Source organism: Labrus mixtus, chromosome 11, assembly GCF_963584025.1.
Source record: "Labrus mixtus chromosome 11, fLabMix1.1, whole genome shotgun sequence".
Taxonomy (NCBI): domain Eukaryota; kingdom Metazoa; phylum Chordata; class Actinopteri; order Labriformes; family Labridae; genus Labrus; species Labrus mixtus.
In genome coordinates, this window is record NC_083622.1 from 21,120,702 (window position 1) to 21,141,676 (window position 20,975).

Genomic DNA, 20,975 nt, shown 5'->3' on the forward strand with positions numbered 1-20,975 from the left:
ACATTTGACCTGTAATTTGATCACAGCGGATCCCATTATTTCGCCCATTACAGCTTTTGTTTTTTGTAACAGAGATTTATTTATTTTAATAACAGAGATTGTCTAGTTTTAAAACATGTGTTATCGAAATCATCGACGTATTGGAAATTTTGACAACCTCACTCCCATCTGAGTTTGGGTAAACAAATTAACAATAAAACCTCTTTCCTGATTTAATTCCATATTGGTTCCTTTATATATTTTATCCCCATTTAACAAAACAAAAATGTGACCAAAACACTGTAAAGTGAAAATTTCAACGTGACTCCATCTCATGGTACACCGCATCCAAAAATATTGCATAATGAGTTATTTACCAGACACACCCACAGTAAAATCTTATAAAGAATGCATTCCAGTCATTTCTGTTGTAATCATGATGAATGTGGAATAGTACATTTTACTCAATCTTACCTCCCGTCTCGTAAAACTGTTGAAAAATGATGATTTGCTAACATCAACAAAGAGCCACAAAAGGCATTATACAATGTTTTAACTGTTGATAAATAGTGCTGGTTTCAACAAGTAACCCGAACTATGTGCACATGTGTCCCTTTGGTGATTGATTTTAAATGTTAACTTGGTGTATGTCCTGTTCATTATACAAATGTATTCACTAACTGTTACTGATATGTAACTGATATTTTCCTACCAGGAAGGTACATGCCGATCTGGTTTGGTTTATGATGAAAAATCATCTCAATCTCTGTATTTGAGGGGGATTTATATTTGAGCGCTCTAATCTCAGTCAGGAAATGATTATTGTGAAGAGTGAGATTAGAACGGTAAGCTAATTTTATAATGTGACCGTGAGGTGAAAGAGGTCTGTAAAGCCTAACACAGGACATCAAACCTAATAGGGCTGCATTTTCCTCTCAGCTGACAACACATAGAAAGCAAACCATTACAAAAATGTGTTTCACTCTTACCGCCATTTTTTATTTTATTGCATGTTACTAAATCTCCTTGCAACTAGTTGAGTGTCTGCTAACCTTGGTCCCTCATCTCCTCTGTCTGTTCTCTGCCCACAGGACAGCTGGGAAATAGTGGAGGGCCTGCGTGGAGGCTTAAGCTCTGTCCTGGAGCCACAGAAACAGGAGGGCTATCTGCTAAAGAAGAGAAAATGGCCCATGAAAGGCTGGCATAAGGTATAATCCAACACTTGTGAGGTCCTTAAACGACCCATATTACCTCACCCTGCTCATCCGTCACAGAGACAGACTTCATAATTTATTTTAAAGGCGTACCTGACAGCTGAACATCATCTCCATTTCCTGGTTGTGCTCTAAGCTTTCCAGCTTCTCTTTCACAAAAAAAAAAAAAAAAAACTGCTGACATGACTCAGTGTGTGTTTTAAACTAATTGAAAGGGGCTTATTGTGTGGATGGTTTCAACCACAGAGGAGTCACATGTGACGTGGGTCAGTGTCTCTTCATGCTCGGCCTAAAAGCTTTCACTGGGATGATACACTCGAGACATCTTGGTGTTTCTTTCCGATGCATTAGCTGATGGCCTGTTGGTTAATAGAGCTGTATGGATTTAGTATTGACTTACAGTCAGAGCTTTGTACTTTCAAAACTCAGATTCGGGTGATGTACAGTAAGAGCAGCCAGAATCACATTTACAAAGAGAGTGCAGGAGTAGCATTGCAACGGGGTGATTGTAATAATGGAAGACACAATGCAAGGATGACAAACATCTGAGTGCATCAGACATTAGCAACATACATTATCAAGATGCATGTCGTGATCACTGAGTCATACCAGTGACTTTTGTTGTGAGGGATGTTGCATATCATTCCAGCTGTATCTCATTCCTTTATTGTCCTCCCTTATGCCTGCAGAGATACTTTTTCCTGGACAAGGGCATCCTGAAATATGGAAAGTGCAGTACCGATGTGAGTACAAAGGGCTGTATGCTGTGTGGTCTTTTCAGTTACAGAGGATTACAAAAAAAAAGACTCGGTGTTCTGGCTGTACTGCTCCTGTGTTTCCCAGAATATCTATCTGTGTCTGTAGTAACAAAAAGCCCTAAATCCCTCACAATCTCATTATCACTGATAGGCGTCACAAAGTGCATTTTACCTGCCAATCTCACATAATTCAACATCAGCCATTCAAAGGCCCAAACACTAGTTGACCAGGCCATGAGCTTCATACACATCGCAATATGTTGAACCTTTCTTTTGTGTCAATTTCGGCGCCCCCTCTAGACAAAGCACTTTCTGCTAATTTGTCAGGAATAATGTGGTATGAATAACATATTGTATTTGTAACTCACTTTTCATCCGAAGCAGATCTCAGAGTGCTCCAGACTTAAAAAAAAAAAAAAAAAAAATGATCATAGATATATCAGATCAAATATAATATATATCATTGTACCACAGTCTTTTTTCATTTAGTAGTTCCATAGAGGCATCAGTGTTCATTTCAGTCCGTTTCAATACCAGATAAAAACTCCTCACTGGAGCTTTAAGACAGAATCTTGTTGCATTGTTATTGTCATCAGTCGGATATTATCATAATGTTGTGTGTTGACTTTTGCAGATTGAGAAAGGGAAACTGCATGGCTGCATTGACGTAGGTCTGTCAGTCATGGCAATCAAGAAGAAATCCAAATGTATCGATCTTGATGCAGAGGAAAACATCTATCACCTGAAGGTAGACTGCAGTGCCAATGGCTGTCATTCATTTTTCATATTTTTTAACACAGATTGAAGTAAAAATGTATAATTAAGGCTATTCCCTTTTGATTCCTGTGATGCTAACATTAAATTGACTTTAAAATGACCTTATGTGCTGTTTATGTGAATAAGAGGGGGTTGCAGTAGCTGCGTGTTTTTCCACCTTCACGCCTCCTTCTTGTCCTTGTGTTGGTTACTGACTGTGGTATCTGCTCTGCAGATTAAGTCACCGGAGCTGTTTGATGAATGGGTGTCAAAGCTACGTCACCATCGTCTCTATCGGCAAAATGAGATTGCCATGTACTCAAACGAGAAGTCCTTCTACTATCCCCACTACCCCTCCCCCATCTCACCAGGCATGCCTGAGAGTGCCTCTGTCAGGAAGGTATACCTGTGCCACACACCGCATACTGTTAATGAAAACTATGCAGTGTTGACATTGCTTTCTCTCTTGATGCTTTCTGCTGTGTTTCTGTTCAGGAATGTCAATTATTTCTTCCACACTATCTACTAAGGTCAAAGCCCCCTGACAGAAGAATATTTTAGAGGAAGCAAATTATTATTGTACTGACTTGGGTCTGTTTGCTTTCGCAGTGCATATCTGTACGAAGGCAGTCCACTGTGCCTTCAGCAGGAGCCGTCGCTTTAAGCTGCAGCAGCCAGGCCAAGGTCACAGCATGGCTGCAGTCGTCTAATGACATGGACAAGTGCTCAAAAGGTGAGATGACAGAGTTGTCACTTCAGATTTTCTGGAGTTTCTAACACGCATTAATCACTGATGTCCTTCTAATTTCTATGGCTTGTTTTGCGACTATATGTGACTTCCCTTATGTTTTTTGGTTTTGTAGCAGGATGATAAAGTGTTAAGATTTGGGGCGCTGGTGGCGCAGTGGTTAGTGCGCGCGCCTCATGTATGGAGGCTGTAGTCTTCCAAGCGGGCGGCCCAGGTTCAAGTCCAGCCTGTGGCTCCTTTCCCGCATGTCATTCCCTACTCTCTCTCCCTGATTTGCAGCTCTATCCACTGTCCTATCTCTCCATTGAATGCACAGAAAGCCTATGAAGAACTTTCAGTAGGTGTTGAGAGAACTTGTATCAATATACTTGTTTTGTCCTGTACATGAAGGCGTTTTCTAACAGAAATCTCACCATGCTTTCTCTTTAGAGTCAAATGAATCACTCATTGTGAATATTCACTGTGAAAAAGCGTTAAAGGGTTCGTTCTGCAGTGTGTCGTTAATCGCCCTGTCTGACATCTACCCTGCGGCAGTGGTTTCTGGCATAAAAAACGAACACTATAGAAATCATTAATCATGTAGCTGAAGGTATTGTTTGCTTTTGAAGCTCATAAAGAGGCCTTATAATACATTTCAGTCAAATTCATAACCAGCTAAAAACTCCTCACAGGACCTTTAAGTTATAATATCTATCTTTTGCTATTTGAAAAGTGAGACATTTTGAATTCAAGTTGGATGTGAACCATATTAAAAATGACAAAATGTGTAAATAAATGGTTGCTTCCTGTCAGTCGAGGATCGTTCAGTGATTTGCCTACAAATTACATTTACATCACAAATGACAGTAAAAGACAGACAGGAGCTCTAGCCTTCTTTCTTTTTAATGTTCATGACATGCCTCAGAAGTGTTCTATAAACCCATAACGGTTTGAGGTTGATGGCTCTATTATTCATATTGGCCAAACTAGCAAATGCAAATTTTTGTGGACAGCCCCTTTTCATCTCATCTTTTTATCTGTTACAATTTCATAACATCCTAATCAATGTGGATCTTTACACTGCAAAGATTTGTCGGTCTGTGAGGCCCATCTGCTGGAGCTCAACCACCTGCTTCAAAGTATGGAGATCCTTCACCGCACCTATTCTGCTCCATCAATCCAAGCGCTGCAGGTCAACACTTTACTTCTAAAATCTATAACCTTGGTATTAAAAGCATGTTTGTTTAATCATTTGAGGTAAATATTAAGTTTGAGACACTTGCTAGTGCATAAACTTTCTATTTATATAAATATAAATAATTAGTAGATAAAAACACAAGTCGACAGAATTTTATGCATACAAGAGCTTTTTTAATTTCTCTCCATGGACTTCTTTTGTTGACCTCCAGTCAGTTGCTACTTTAAATAGACTCCCAGTTCTGAAAGTATGTTCTATAAAAAGCTTTTCCAAAAATAAAACTACGCTCTACCATTCATAATGATCACTAGGCATCAACATATGACAGCCCAAAGAAGGAAAAGAGACTTCCAAAGAAATGGCTCACTAAAAACTACAACAAAGACGTCAAAACAACTCTGCAGGTAATCACATGAAAATGACGGCTGATCAGGCTTGATCTTTTTTTTTTGTTAATGTCCCTCCAAGCTTTACTCATCCTTTACTTTACTGCAGGTACCCAGCTGCATCTCCTCTGGCTCTATTCGCCTTCATGCCTCTAACCCAAACCTCTCCAGCGCCGCGATGGGCAATGACAAGGTCGACACTGAATCCCTGGATTCCACTTTTGATGTTGCCAAGCTGCAGGAGGACTTCTGCCGTGTTGCCACTAATTGTGGGTAAAATGTTTTGAGCTTACAACCAATACTGTGTTCAGGATGTCTTGCCAATTCCATACAAGATTGGAAGAGTTATTTTTCTGAAACCTCAGTTGTTTAGTTTTAGGAAATTGGTGTGTCTGCTGTTTAATTTGCATGTACGATAGTATTGACATGGTGTTTTGTTTACAGAAATTAAAGTGAGCCGATGCAGCTGCTCATTACTGATAAAGTCAGTTTTCATTTATTAGGATTCAGAGGAAGCCTCTAGCAGTTCCTCTAGCTTTTACTGAGTGCATTGTTTACAATTACTTGCCCACAAAGCTAGGACAGTTGATTCGTGATTAGTTTTTGCCACTCATCAAGATTTATATTGAAGCTCCACGTGGCATAATGAGAATGATTGCAGTACAGAATAATAATAACAACTTTAGTTATGTATATAGCACTTTTAATACCACAGGTTAACAAAGTGCTTTGACATACCTGCAGAGGCATACACACAAGAATGTGATTCTGTGACTCTACATTGTTCTAAATTGTATGCAAAATTGGTTTGCAGTGTGCAGCTCCTTCACTTCTGTTCCTCTTGTTTCTGCAGTGCATGCGACCATGACGTCTGCTCTGAGTTCACTAACATCTGAGAGAGAGAGACTAAAACAATGTCTGGACCATGAAACATGTCCCCCTACCTCCCCGCAGGTTGTTGGTTTGAAGAACGCACTGTCATCAGTAAGTGAAGCACACACACACACACACACACACACACACACACACACACACACACACACACACACACACACACACACACACACGTATAAACTGTTTTCACACATTCAATCATGAACATTTTCTGGAAAATTTCAGGACTGGCTGCCCCTGAAATCTTCTTGAGTTGATTATTGACACATGTCGCTCACAGCATGAACCTCTCCCTGTCTGAAGGGAGAGTGGGGGACGTTCTCAAGAGACATGACATTAAAAAGATCCTGCGGAAATCCAAGATGGTGGACAAAGTGACAGGGTCAGACACTGTAATGATAGTGTTTTACTTTAAATCAATGCTACGTGTAAAAGGACGTATTCAGAGTTTAAACCAACAAGTGGAAAAGAATATAATGGCGATAAGAAAAAGTATGAAGCGGCATCGTTAAATGCATGAAGAGCACTTCGACCTCGTGATATAAACGTCATCATTAACTTGTGGGGAATTTTCCTGAATATTTTCTGCTGCATTCACACATCAGCTCACCCCAACGTCATGCTAAAACATGACTCGGGGGTTATCAGGAAGAATAAAGATGTGGCTGTTTTGCGTTCAGACATTCAGCTCACGCCAGGAAAGTTTCAGGCATTTGGTGCATGTCTGAAAACACCAGCACACGAGCACACACACACACACACACACACACCAAAACGTTATCATTCAATAAGCACACTCCTCTCAGATGTCGTGTCCTCCCACACCACTCGTCAGGTGTGACACATCCACGAGCCTTTAAGAGGGTTTACTGGCTGCTTGTGTCTGCCCACCTGAACAAAAAGCATGTTCATCGGTCGTGTTTTCCTGTGGCTGCTGCCTCCCACTCAGATGGCGTTTCTCATTTCTGTTTTCTGGTTACACACAGTCATTGTTTTGCTGACTTCTTTTACCACTTTACTCCTGTGCTCTTCACGGCAACACATTATTTTAGAATTTAAGAATAACCTGATTGGTGTTAGCCTTCCTTCCTGATTACTCAGCTTCTACCTCGCACGGAGTCTGAAATGTGGTGAGTGTTGTAGTTTGGACTCTTGTTGCTTTCTGTCAGATGTCTGCAGTGGCAACACATGGCTCCATTTTCTTTAAAGGCAAAGAGGTTAAAAGTATGGAAGATTGAATCCAAGCTTATTTGGTTGGGTTTGTGGTATAAACAGTGTGTAAACTGGTTACTTTTCCAGGCTTTAGCCCAGAACTCTGAGCTGAGAGAGCGCCTGGGCAAGATTCACGCTGAGTCCAACATCGTAGAACCCACACTAATAAATCTCACTGCCCCTTTGCAGGTGGGTTGCAGGACTGCAGTCACTATGCTACCTTTCCCCACACCATCATGATGGTTAAAAATTGTCTGTCTTTATGTTCATCCCACCTGAGCTACAATTTGCCACAGAATGAATGAGCTGTCCTTCCTTTCTCATCCAGATAACAAATGTTGCTTTCCTCCTCTTATTTGACTCACTTTGATTTATAATGACCAAAGAAAGAGTCAATAAATCTACTTAGCTATACACCTCTCAGTGAACACTTTCCCCCTGGTTTCTGTCTTTGCTCAGTGCTTCCTTGCTCCCTCTCAGTTATTTGCTGTGCCTCACTATCACACAGCTCAAGAAGAGGACTTCTAACCACCTGACAAATGATTGTCTCATAAGGAAGCTCTTTGCTCACTTAATCCGATTTACTGACCAGAGAGTGTGAGCTGATCTGCTCAATTTTCCTCTTGGAAACTTGGTGAACACACAGTGCAGAGATAATGCTACGCCACTGAGATTATCTCGGGGCTAATTAATAAGTGCTGGTTTTAGCACAGGGTAGAGGGACATGCTCACTTGCATGTGTGGTTCTAATACCTCATCAGTGTGATTCATTTCATTTTTTGTGTTCTTTTTCTGAAGGATTTTTTTTGAATGCTTTGATTTCATTTTGAATGTGCACCTTGTTTTAACTTAACAACAACAACATATCTGACGGAGTTTGTGCACATTTGTTGCATGCTTGCACTTCTGACTTACTCTTCATAAATCATGCAGTCACTTATTGATATACAGTCTAGATCTAAATTTGATGTATCCATATTCATCTAAATTGATTGTGAAATTGGACTGTACCTGTAACAAAACCCTTTCTTATTTCAATTTAGATTTTAGAAGTTCAGCATACTGCCGGTTTATGGCAAACTCTACACACATGTTGCCACGTCTTAAAGAGAACAAGTGTGAATGTTTCCTCAGTTGTCTATATCTTTAAACTCAACTCAAAGTGAAATAAATGAACAGTGAAGTTCTGAATGTTTTATAGATGACTGTATTTCAATATATTGAATGTCCAGTTTTGCGTGTTGTGATGGTCTCATTATCCCACAATCATATTGTACTCCGAATTGCCCTGTAATTTCCACCCAGCCTAGCTGTCACAGTGTTGCCCTTCTCTTGTCCTTAATTATAGATGTGGGCTCTGTGTCTCTTAGAAACAAGACTCCGTGGACGAATCCCATCCCCTCGTACACCAAGTGTCCAATGAGAGCAGAGCTTCAATCACAGAGTCTTTGTCTGAGTTCTTTGATGCACACGAGGTTCTGTTGTCTGCTAGTTCTTCTGAAAATGAGGTAAGTGTGACAGGTAAACTGTCAATAGCAGAGATTTTACTGATGTTACTGTTAAGCATAGACTGAATATAAATGTCGACAATGTGTCTCCATCTCTGTTGTACCAAATTGAAGCCAAAATCTCCTGCAAAGGGCGCTGACATATTGCGCTAGTGACACCATTTGGTGCCAAGACGAGCAAAATGGATCTGGCTGGTGGAGCCACAGAAATGACTCCACACTTACTCCCCTAACTGAAGCACACATTTAACTTACACATAAAGCGATTATTGTGTTGATTTAAAGCCGATACTCAAGTTTATGGGAAGTTCAAAGACTGGAAAGTATGTTTTGGTTATGTTTTCTCTTGTTGTTCCTTCTTTACTCTGCTTCTCTAGTGAAGCAGTCAGTCATGACATAACAGCTGCTCTTTTCACATCAAATAACTAATTAAAACTAAACTACTCAGATAAATAAACACTAGGACATAAATCATCATGATAACTAACTATGATGACAGAAACCATGTTTTGGAAAGTTTGTTTCATGTTCTGTATTTTAACAGTGAGGAGGAGGAGGGGGTTTTGTAACTTATACTGCATCCAGTCAGCAGGGGGAGCTCAAAATCTTTTGGCTTCACTCTTCAGGGGCTCTTGTGCTGTCCTTTCTTTACACGGTCTGTGCTGTTAACTTGGAATCATTTTGTAGCTTAAACTTACACTTAAAGTTTGGATTCATTTTGCGTTTTGCAGAAGAGAAGAAATTCAGGTTTTTCAGTAGAGCTTCAACTCAGTTTACTAGTATAAAAAAATCCAGACAGTTTTGTCTGAAAATAAGTACTACTTAAGATACAACACCTCACATATCCTCCATTCTCAGTCTATGGATTGTGTTAACCTTTGAAGCATAGTGACAATTCAGTGCCAGCAGCAAGTTAAAGTCTTAATGGTACATTTTGTAATAGATTGGTCGTAACATCAGTCTGCGACATGCCTGATCAGATAGCAGCTGGAGCGAAAGCAATGTAAAAATGAGAGATAATTACTTTCTTATAAATACAGCAAGTAGAAGTGCAAATTGGCCACCAGGTCCCATTGGACAAATTATTTCTAGCCCATTAGATATTCTGCAGATGTGATATTGAAAGAGACCTGACCAATCCCCTCCTGCAGGAGGTATTAAAGGAGGGTTATCGTATTAAAGGGTATTAAAGGGTTATCTTTGAATTTCCCTCAGGATCAATAAAGTATCTGTCTATCTATCTATCTATCTATCTATCTATCTATCTATCTATCTATATATTTATCTATCTATCTATCTATCTATCTATCTATCTATCTATCTATCTATCTATCTATATATTTATCTATCTATCTATCTATCTATCTATCTATCTATCTATCTATATATTTATCTATCTATCTATCTATCTATCTATCTATCTATCTATCTATCTATCTATCTATATATTTATCTATCTATCTATCTATCTATCTATCTATCTATCTATCTATATATTTATCTATCTATCTATCTATCTATCTATCTATCGTTTAGCTAAAGTTTGGATGTTTGTTTGTTTGTTTTTTAGGCATCAGAAGATGACTCAAATATAAGTGACATTAGTGACAATATTTCCATTGACAACTTCAGCAACGAGACAGAAAGTGAGAGACCAAACTCAGGTAAGCTTTGGCGATATGGGCATTTTCACACTAGCTTACCAGTATCACAGTCACATAGCTAGTTGTTTGAACTGTCTTACCTCTTGTAACATTTTCTTGCAGGCCTTTGTCAGCGTAGATCCTGTCTGCCCTCACCTTGCCCCAACAATAGCACCATCAGCCTGTGGAACATCCTGAGGAACAATATAGGCAAAGACCTTTCTAAGGTGGCCATGCCCGTCCAACTTAATGAGCCGCTCAACACCCTGCAGAGACTGTGTGAGGAGCTGGAGTACAGTGAACTTCTCGACAGGGCTGCCAACACACACGACCCCTTTGAACGTATGGTAGGATTGCAAATTTACTGTTTAACATGTGATATGTAGATGTTAAATGAGAAAAAATAGTGTGTTAGGGGTTCACATAGCAAAGAGGAGAATGTTTAACTTGGTTTCCTCAATTTATTTAATGACACTCTAACTCTAACTTAAACAGAGTTACTGAGAAGAGTAAGTATGAATCTGGAGTCAGGAGCGTAACTTAGCTTAGCTTAGTTTAGCTTAGCAATACAACTTGAAACAGGGCAGCATGACTACTTCTAATGTTAACAATACTTCTGCTGGCCACTTTAAAATGACTAATTTGCATGTTTGTTCATGTTAGTTTACATCCGAAACAAGCTGATTTTTAAATCAATTTAAAGAGCCAGGGTTAGAATCCTTGCTCCAGCTCTTAGACTGTAAATTAGAATGGACAGAGCAACACATTGCCTATGGCTTTCACCACCTTGTTCTTTGTAGCAAGAAGTGATCATATTGGGACAAGTGGGTGGAGCTGGATTGGAGTTAGGGATTGTCAAATGCCAAGTTATCAAACTTATGCCAAAGGTTAATTCATTAGAAGGCTAAAATTGAAGTTAATGACAGGGTTTCTTACATAGTGCTTTTGTGATTATGGGGGTAGTGCACCATATATGTTAGTTATTTAGACACAAAAAGATAACATGTGGAATGATTGAGCTTAAACTTAACTTAAAGATGGGCCGAGGCATACATATGAATAAAAACAACACTTAAATTTCACTCACCAAAAAAGCTGAAGAACAGATTTATTGGATGGGATTGGAAACAGAGAGCCATATTACTTACTACAATATTTGCATAGATAGATAGATAGATAGATAGATAGATAGATAGATTGATAGATAGATAGATAGATAGATAGATAAATACTTTATTGATCCCGAGGGAAATTCAAATGAAACATTCCCAGACGACACAAACACCACAGACACATCCAAGATAGTAGTTCAGTGGCTGGAATTAGCTGAGGGGACAACTAGCAGTCCCTCAAAGCAACCAATCCCCCACGTATCTATAACTTTAAGTATGACAAATAGATATCATTAAAGTGTTAAAGATTCATGTCGGTTGTCATGCGTGATAATATTGTGACCAATGCTTCAACATCATTGAACCAATCTGTCTGCTGTAACGTTTTACATTTAAATATTGCATATATGGGGATTAACTCTATTTTTCAATGCCTCCTCGTTTACTTAATTTTTCTTTAACTCTGGAGGTTGCTGCTTGTTGAACTTCTAGCATAAAGACATACAGTATGATTGTTTTCACTCTTCACATGGAAGTCTTGACATGAAAGCAAATAAGGATATTTAAAAACACGTTTTTGATAGTGTATAATAAGCCCTAAAAGGTTAATTGATTAAATAAAATAATGTTTTACAAGCTTTATTTGACAACCGTTGCAGGCTAATGCACTTCTAAGTGGCCATAGAGCAGGGAATCTATCAGCCTGCTGGCAGAGGTTTGGCATTGTGAGCCCTGAGGTAAACCCTTACCTCTGTCTGTAGGTTTCCATCAGGCAGATTGCATTACACCGTCTTTTCCAGTGCTTTGCTTGTGCTGAATTTGCATTGACTTACTTTGGATTGAAGGGTGCTTAAGTTTGTACACTTTTGGGGTCAAGGTGCATAGATGTAGCCTATATCCTGTTGAGTTGCCAAGTTATACATGAAAAATGTGCATTTAACACAAACTTTATTGATGTAAAAGTGAAGTGAAGTAAGAGTGAGCTACTATCTGTGGCCTCCCATTATGAGTTGGAATTATTTCAGTGCTCTTTTAGCGTATTGCAACAATTTGGTAGTTACCTGGCACATTACAGTGAACTGGAGAGAGAAGTAGAACAACTGAGAATCAGAATAAGATTTGACACGCATTAAGATCCAATGATACAGGGTAGCTTAACCTACTGATGCAGCTTAGGAAGTTCACTGCTCTGTTGTTAATCCTTTTTGGTTGTCATATGGATAGTTTTATGCCTGAATCAGCTTAGGGAAGATGAGCCATTATTTCTTTATAAAATAAATTAAAAATCACCAACAACTGTTTTATTTTCTCTTTTTTAGGTATACATAGCTACATTTGTAGTATCAGGCTATGCATCCAGCTACTACAGGACTGGGGGGAAACCTTTCAACCCCATCTTGGGAGAAACATATGAATGTGACCGGCCTGATAAAGGCTTTCGATTTGTTGCAGAGCAGGTATGAACACATTTCTGCACTATCAACAACTCAACGATCTCATAATAAAACACTGAAATCATTTTTTGTAATCAAATCTTCTAACGTGGCTGTTTTCTCCTATTATCATTATAAGGTCAGCCATCATCCACCAATCTCAGCCTGCCACGCAGAGTCTAAAAACTTCATCTATTGGCAAGGTAGTGTAATACAGAAATAAGCCATTCAGCTTTTACGATAGTGGCTGGTTGTCCAGATTGAATCTCCAGAATATGTACAATTTGTGTTTTCTGATTGATCTCAAAGACGTGAGGTGCAAGAACAAATTCTGGGGAAAGTCAATGGAGATTGTTCCTGTTGGTACCATTCATGTAGCTCTACCAGGGTGAGTCTCTTTGGCCTCATTTACTCTGACACACATATGCATAAGATGTTCAAACACATACCCTTAAGATGGATATCTTTTCTTTCTTTTTCTAGAACTGGAGACCACTACGAGTGGAACAAGGTGACGTCCTGCATCCACAACATTCTTAGTGGACAACGCTGGATTGAGCACTATGGAGAGATCTCCATCAGAAACTCTGCCAGTGACATTTGTCAATGCAAGATCACGTTTGTTAAGGTGAGCCCAACATGTTAAAAATACCTTTAATGGGACAGATTCCGTTTAGTAGCTATATATGCCGGGCTGTAATGGCCTCCATTATTACTTCATAATCATTCATTAAGGATACAGGAGAGCAGATCAAACTTTCTTTAGTTCGACTTGTAATATTACAGGTCGTACTGCAGATGAATCTTCTTTAATTTCTCTGTCAGTCCATTTCTCTTGGGGGGTCAATTGCAGTAGTGTGTGCTCATTTCAACAACCCCCTGAAGCTATGCAGGATGGCAAGTCCAAACATGTCAGAAGCCATTACACATCCTTCCCTCTCATTCAACACAGCCCAGCAATCCACACGGTAGTTTATGCAACAGCAACATCTGCTGGTCTTTAGAGAACACTACAATAACCTGTGCTTTATTCAGTTACCATGTAATGATTGAACACTGTGCTCCTATTGTTTAATACTGTTAGTGTGTATTATATAATCAAACTGACCTTCTTTTTACAGGCCAAGTACTGGAATTCAAGTGTGAATGAGATTGAAGGAACTATCACAGATAATAAAGGGAAGGTCACCCGAAGGCTCTTTGGAAAGTGGCATGAATCAGTTTTCTGTGGAGACCCGCCTTCAGCCACATGCGTCTGGAGAGCAAGTATGACAAATGTCTTTCAAAAAGAGTGCCGAGAAAGGTATTTTAAAAAACACAAAGTGAATGTTATTTGTATGTTATTTAGATGCAATGCCAGTAGACCACGAGCAGTACTTTGGTTTCACCAAGTTTGCTATCGAATTGAATGAGCTCGACCCATCCCTTAAACAGCTGCTACCGCCCACAGACACCAGACTACGCGTGGACCAACGGTAAGAGAAAAAACACACAAAATGCCAATGCGATTAAAGTCCTGTAGTTGTGAATATTTTATGTATTTAACACGTTTTTTTTTTCAGTCAAAGATTTAAAGCTCATGTGAGGAATGTTTAACGTTGGTTGAGAAACAGACTGAAATGAATAGTGATGCCTCTTTATGACCTACAAAAGCACACGTGTCCATCAGCATAAAGGTTGATTATTTCTTCAATGTTAATTGTAATGCCTGATATTCATCAGGTGCCAGATTAGGCAATTAACAGCACACCAAAGAAGCAAAGAGAAAAATTCACAGTGAGTGATTTTTAATAGAAAGCAGGTCAAGATTTTTCTTCATAAAACCCAACATCCAACTGTACGGGACAAAATCAGCAGAGTATTAAGACTTGCTATTTTGTCCTTAGGGGGGCCCGACATAGACACAAACCAGAAGTATCTGTCATCTGACTTTTATATAACATAAGAGAACAGTGGAGAGTCCCCCACCCCCCCCCCCCCCCCCCACACACACACACACACACTTCTTTTTTTAACAATCTGATGTCATAGATCTTAATCATTTCCTCTTGACACACTGTCTTAACACATGAGTAACTGTTGAGGATTTTAGCTCCCAAGACTTTAAACTGCACTCTGCTACAACATAGAAGAGGAACTGAAGAGGAACTGTCTATTTTCACTATGAAAATAGACAGTTCTAGCCCAAAAATATCACAAATGATGTGTTGTCCTGTAAATACACAGTTATGTTATCTTTCTATGATGCAAGAAGTGAATCAATGTGATTCGAAGTTCAACATTCAAAGTTTTAATTTTGAGGTATCATCATATTTTACCATGTAGTGGAATTTTTGTCTCATGTTTGCAAAAATGAGTATGTCTTTGTCCGGCTGGCAGACTGCTGGAGGAGGGGAACTTGGAGGCCGCGGAAGAGCATAAACAGAGGATTGAACAGCTGCAGAGAGAAAGACGGAGACTCCTGGAGGAGAGCAACAGTGCACATCAGCCTAAATTCTTCAGGTAGCCTAAATATCCAGATGTATTAGTTTCTCACATAGATCTTAATTTATGGGAAATAAATTTGCTCTTATTTGTGTTATTCACATTTTTGACATTATAAGAGCAGCCTCTATTATAACATCAGTTTCAACACATTTCCATCTCTCCCTATATTTACCACTTGTTTACTGTTCTTAAACCCCGATAGGAAGTCAAAGGATGATACCTGGGTGAGCAACAACACATACTGGGAGCTGAGGAAGGAGACCAACTTTAATCACATGGAGAGTCCGACACTGTGGTGACACCCACACTACAGACTCCACACATACATTTAGACCGGCACAGCCTCTAATGTGATCAGGGCTGGTTCTGGAGATTTCTGTATCCCAGTCTTACCGTTCACATTCAGTGCTGGTCACACTTTTTGCAATTAATAAAGTCATTGCCTTAATTGCAAGTGCTTCTAGAAGTTGTGTAAACATTGTTTATGCAAAGATATTATCAGAATGTTGATACATTTTGACAATGTTGCCCATGTTTTCACTGGATATATTACATTTTACTACTAAAACTGAGAAAGGGACAACTACATGATATAAAGGGTAACAAATCCTTATCATAACTGGTATATATAATCTTTGAATTTAACGAACAACTGGTCACTTTAGCTGTTGTGTTGTCATGGACATTCTCTACCTCGGAGACAAACAAGCCTAGATATGCGATGACCGTGTGTACATATCCAAACATCCAATATTTATTCTGCACCTGCCTGATGCCTTACTCATTGTACTCATGATGTTAATCTGTTTTTTTCTGCACCTCCGATATCTTTTAAAATGTTTTTTTAAAGGAATTCTCAGCACCTAAAGACAGATATTTCAAACCATACCTTTTTTGTTGGTCTCATAACAATCATCTGTTTTTTTTGCTAAGACTTTGTGAATGATTGTGCAACCATGAGCAGCAGTAGCAAACATGAAATCCAGCCTTTTTTTCCACTCTGTCCATTGCTGAATTGTGTACATGGACCCTGGGCTTCGGGACCAAACATGTCAAACCTTATGTTACAAGAGCTCAAATAAAATATCTGATGCCTTTTTTCGTGAAGTCATTCTGACTATCTTTGTGTGTCTCCAGCATTTTACACAACAGCTATGAACCAAACAATTGTCGTTACTGTTGAAGAAATTACTAAGACTTGATAAGACTCAGTTGACTCAGATGGCTTACGTTGATGAAAGTTTATTCATCAGATGAATACTCGAGGAGACATGCTTCAACATCACACTTCTGTACTCGTGTCTTGCTCAATCACATCTGCAGAACTTCTCGAAAGGCATCGCATATATCCAAAAAGACATTATCATTATCAGGGTCACATTGACCCACCTAGACTAAACTGTGACGTCTATTACACTGGAGCAGACAACAAGTCTACCAAACATCCTTGCAGATATCAGGAAGAACAGTTGAAACTCTCTAAGCTGTACTTGGTGTATTAATAACAACTGAACTCTGTCAGGTCTGACTGACATTAGAGAACAGTGAATAACCCTAATGACATCTGTACATTATAATCTCAATAACTACAGAAATTCCACCACAGTTCCTTTCTTTGTAAATGTGCGTTAAAGGTGCAACAGGATGGAAGGAGGAAAGGAATAAATTAATCTAGTATTTTTGCTCCTTTATTGCTACTCAGCAAAAGATCACGCAATGAAATGAGGCGATGCCTGCTAGCTGGTTCAGGCAGACATCTCAAGCTGCACCGATTTCACACTTGACATGCGTCATTGTCCACAGACACCTCCTTCCAATCGGCGGTCAATTTAAGCTGCATGATTTCCGATTTCTGCCTTTCTTTAATTGCCAGCTCTGACCTGCAGCAGTACTGCACTGTTGCTCAGCTCATCAACCACTAGGCCCTAGGGGTTTCAGATATCATCCCATCACTCCTCAAATCTCTGGATGTAAAAAGAACAGCGAAGAGTGATTAGGTGGAGCCTAGATGCCAAACACAAACTATGTTCTGCTGCCTCAAAAAATATATTAAACAAATATAAGTGTGAGTTTTCTGACTGAAATATTTTTGCTCAGGGCTGCAGGTTTCAGTTTAGCCATATCTCATAGAAAGGCTTGTTTTTTGTTTTTAATAAGAAACATGACCTGATTATTGATGAAAGTATTTTAACTTTATCCTTGTTTCAGTGTGCCTGAAGAAAGCCTAGTGGCTTCACTTCCTCGACATTTTCTTCTTCAACGAATTTAAATGTTGTTGACATCATATGTCTTTTCCAGTCCTTCAAAAACTGAAATAAACACAAAGTAATTGACAAATGTGATCTGAATGGATAGACAACGTCCCAACAATAAAACCCAAACAGGCAAGATGCAGACCAGTAAACAAATTGTACAAAATATGTTCCTAATCCAATTTCACAATTGATATTTATGCCACTTGCTTTCTTTCTTATTCAAGGTTTTTTTTTTTTTACCTAATATGCAAAGAAAGAATGGAGATAAGGCTTTAAGGCCCTGAAACTGGAATCTTGAGGACCACAGAGGTTTAAGGCAAAAAAAACTTGCCTAGCATTTGTCTGATGCTGTTAGGTGTAGTGATGTAAATTGTTACAATGTGGAGCATAGGAGTGATCTCTTCTCTATCTAATGGAATACTGTACTAATCTCTTTGTAAAGCAATACATGCATACAAATATGATAATGAGGCCTGGGTGGAATAAGCATATAACTGAGTATCATGCTTTAGCCAGAGAAGTGTTTAAATCACAGGTAGTAGCAGGTAGAGCCAACGAATATTTCGTAAGAAAATATTTCAGTAAAAACCGGATTTCTGGAGAAACTTTGGAAACTTTCCATTCAAAATTTCCACACACAAAATTCCATTCATGGGGTGTCACTGGCCGAGTGGTTAGTTTGCATGCCTAATGTACAGAGGATGTTGTCCTTGAAGTGGGTTTGAAGCCAACCTAAGGCGCCTTTCCTGCATATCATTCCCCACTCCATCTCTCCCTGATTTCCAACTCTATCAACTGTCCTGTCTCTACAATAAAGGCATGAATTGCAAACAAAAAAAAAAAGAAGGTATAGGCTAGGAAATGTGCACTGTGTGACCATCTCTGCTTCACATCTTTTTCTGTTTCCTCCTGGCTGTTGAAAGCTCTGGAAAAGTACCTGGCATGATTTCCAGAACAGGAAGAGGCCTCCTACAGGATAAGTCTAGACAAAAGACTTTGTCTCAGCCTTGCTGGACCGGATCTGAATGCATTATAAAAATTAAAAAAAACAGTACGCCATGGTTTAATATATTTTTACTCTTTTTCTCCAGTGAAATATTGTTGTCATCATCTGTTTTCCTTGAACTTTCACTCTCAACTTTTAAGCCAACTTGGACAAAAAAAGAAAAAAAAATGTCAATGCTGTTGCAAAATAGCATTTGGGTTCTTCCATTGATTAAAGACATAAGGACAGAAGAGACAGGAGAGACACAGGTTTTGTTAAATCTGACAAGATGAGCACTTAGGCTACATGAACTAACGCTCTGTAAAAGTACTTCAAACACTGAGAGAACAGAAAACAGGAAGAAGGTTTTGAGGGTTTCAGGTTCAAAGGCAAGCTTCTCTAAAAGGCATGTGATTCTACTAAATAAGCAGAACTTAACATCTGCTCTGGCTGCAGCTGAGCTCCCTCCTGCTGCTGACTCAGCAGTACTTTTATGCTGTCGAGGCTCCTCTGAAATTCATTATCAACATGGGAAACAATCAACACTAAATCCATGGATTCAAAGGAGAGAGGACATTGAAACAGCGTTAAGGCTTCGGTCTTGAGAGCATGTTTGTTATTTTACATGTTTTCTTTATATTTAGAGATAAATGAAGGAACATCTTGAATGTTGGTTTTCTTTTTATTTATGAATTGCAGATATATTCAGTTGTCAATATCCATTGGACTGACTAAATCAACTCCAAGGTACTGAATGTGTATTGTGCAGCGGTATCTAGGACCTATCTGAAGACTTAGTATTGACATACTGTATACTCATCACAAATAACTGCAAGAAACAGTCTACAACAAGCCTGATTTCTATTCTCCCAATTATTGCAAATCTTTTTTTCTACAATAGCAGAAATGCATATTCTTTTCATATTTCTGATATTATTTATTTGTACTGTCATCTAACAAACACAATTGAAAACATTTTATTTGTAAATACATACATGGTGATGAAAAACAATTCTGATGATGCCACAATTGAACTCTGATCATCCTATCCACTCAGCAGATAGCCTCAGACTCCCCCTGCTCCTAGCCATCTGTCTGTCACTCAGTTTCCCATCAGCTTCCATGCATACAGAAATCAATGATTCATTAAGATTAAGATTAAGAAATCAATGATCCTGGGGACTATGAAAAGCTGCATTTTGTGAACTCATTTTCAGAGGCTGTAGTTTGTTTAGATGTGTTAGATTGAATTTGATTAAAATAAGTTTATCAGTTATACAAAAAAACTCAAACCTTTAATATCATTTAAAGGGGAAATTACTTTCTTACCTGAACCACTGAGTAAAGATAGTGCAAGCTTTGTCCTCTCAAATGCCATCTCCTCCTTGGATGTCCCAAAGGACATAACTGGCAATGCCGGAAAGGCCTCCATCACGGCCTTTGCCATCTACACCAACACATAAAATGAAGCGTTTCATCTTTATTGTGTTTCACAAGAATAACTTGGACTTTTCTAATTGAAAAAAATCAAAATCAAAGTATTGTTATACTTGTAATATGTAAATGACAAAGAGCATGAGAGCTGTATCGACTTTTTTTTACATATCAAGTATTAAAATAGCACTCACCTTCCCAAATGTTGAGAAAGAAAACAACCTGTGAACAAAGTGAATCAGTAAATCAAAAAGAATGCTTAAAAGATGAAATTCTTCATGTTACATTTTGTTAACGAAATGCTGAAGCCTAGTTCCAGTGAATGCAATATTCTTCAGTTGGCCGAAAATAGTCAAAGTATTAACAACATGGTCCAGAAATGATTAGTGAAATTGTGATACTGATAGGCCAAGAAACCTTCATCCACTTAAATACTGACAAAGCCGACTTACATTTTTTTAGAAGAGTCAGACATGTACCTACACAAAGAACCATTAACCTAGAAGGTATACATTCATAAAGGGCTAATAATAAACAGCTAGGGTGAGCTAGGATTGAGACCATCATCTTTGACATGATTCAAATCAAACTCATCCATAGCAGGCACTTCAGTGCATGCACTGGCCAAATAGAATTCCTGCAAGTCGAGTAAAAGTTCAAATAACAATAGGCTACATAAGATTATTATGAGCTTATCATTGGGTCAGTGAGTTATGTGACAGCTCACTGGACTTGTTGCAGGAATGCACAGCAGTGCATGAGAACTTTGTTGAAAAAGTTCAATGCCATAAAGCTTAAATAAACATTTATTGGATTGGATTTTTTTTTTTTACATCTTTGTCGACTCTCAAGGGATGCAGGCATATTAACCGCAGATGACAACTTCAGAATGTCCTGCTGGTTTTACGTGTAGGACAATAAAGACAGACACATCATGCATTTGATGACCAAAATAGTTTCCCCTGGTCATGTGTCTCATGATTATTTTCCTTTG

The 20,975-nt window shown here is 38.8% G+C and overlaps 1 protein-coding gene and 1 long non-coding RNA gene across 3 annotated transcripts in view; both read left to right on the forward strand.

Moving 5' to 3' along the window:
• Positions 1-16,418, forward strand: part of osbpl3b (oxysterol binding protein-like 3b) — a 30,859-nt gene extending 14,441 nt beyond the window's left edge. Inside the window, exons 3-23 of one of the 2 annotated variants that reach the window (XM_061050807.1) lie at positions 1,071-1,187; positions 1,883-1,936; positions 2,586-2,699; positions 2,943-3,107; positions 3,317-3,440; positions 4,523-4,626; positions 4,944-5,036; positions 5,128-5,287; positions 5,872-6,002; positions 7,212-7,313; positions 8,495-8,632; positions 10,203-10,296; positions 10,399-10,622; positions 12,707-12,844; positions 12,960-13,023; positions 13,130-13,208; positions 13,304-13,448; positions 13,942-14,086; positions 14,169-14,295; positions 15,200-15,322; positions 15,510-16,418. In XM_061050807.1, coding sequence (XP_060906790.1) covers positions 1,071-1,187; positions 1,883-1,936; positions 2,586-2,699; positions 2,943-3,107; positions 3,317-3,440; positions 4,523-4,626; positions 4,944-5,036; positions 5,128-5,287; positions 5,872-6,002; positions 7,212-7,313; positions 8,495-8,632; positions 10,203-10,296; positions 10,399-10,622; positions 12,707-12,844; positions 12,960-13,023; positions 13,130-13,208; positions 13,304-13,448; positions 13,942-14,086; positions 14,169-14,295; positions 15,200-15,322; positions 15,510-15,606 — 2,538 coding nt within the window. In that variant the 3' untranslated portion in view covers positions 15,607-16,418. The remainder of the gene's footprint in view (positions 1-1,070; positions 1,188-1,882; positions 1,937-2,585; positions 2,700-2,942; positions 3,108-3,316; positions 3,441-4,522; positions 4,627-4,943; positions 5,037-5,127; positions 5,288-5,871; positions 6,003-7,211; positions 7,314-8,494; positions 8,633-10,202; positions 10,297-10,398; positions 10,623-12,706; positions 12,845-12,959; positions 13,024-13,129; positions 13,209-13,303; positions 13,449-13,941; positions 14,087-14,168; positions 14,296-15,199; positions 15,323-15,509) is intronic. The other variant, XM_061050809.1, reaches the window with a different exon arrangement.
• A 160-nt stretch (positions 16,419-16,578) lies between these two features.
• On the forward strand, positions 16,579-18,117 carry LOC132983123 (uncharacterized). The gene is made up of 2 exons (XR_009674786.1): positions 16,579-16,708; positions 17,918-18,117. It is a non-coding gene; the product is annotated as an uncharacterized LOC132983123 (long non-coding RNA).
• The last annotated feature ends 2,858 nt before the right edge of the window (positions 18,118-20,975 follow it).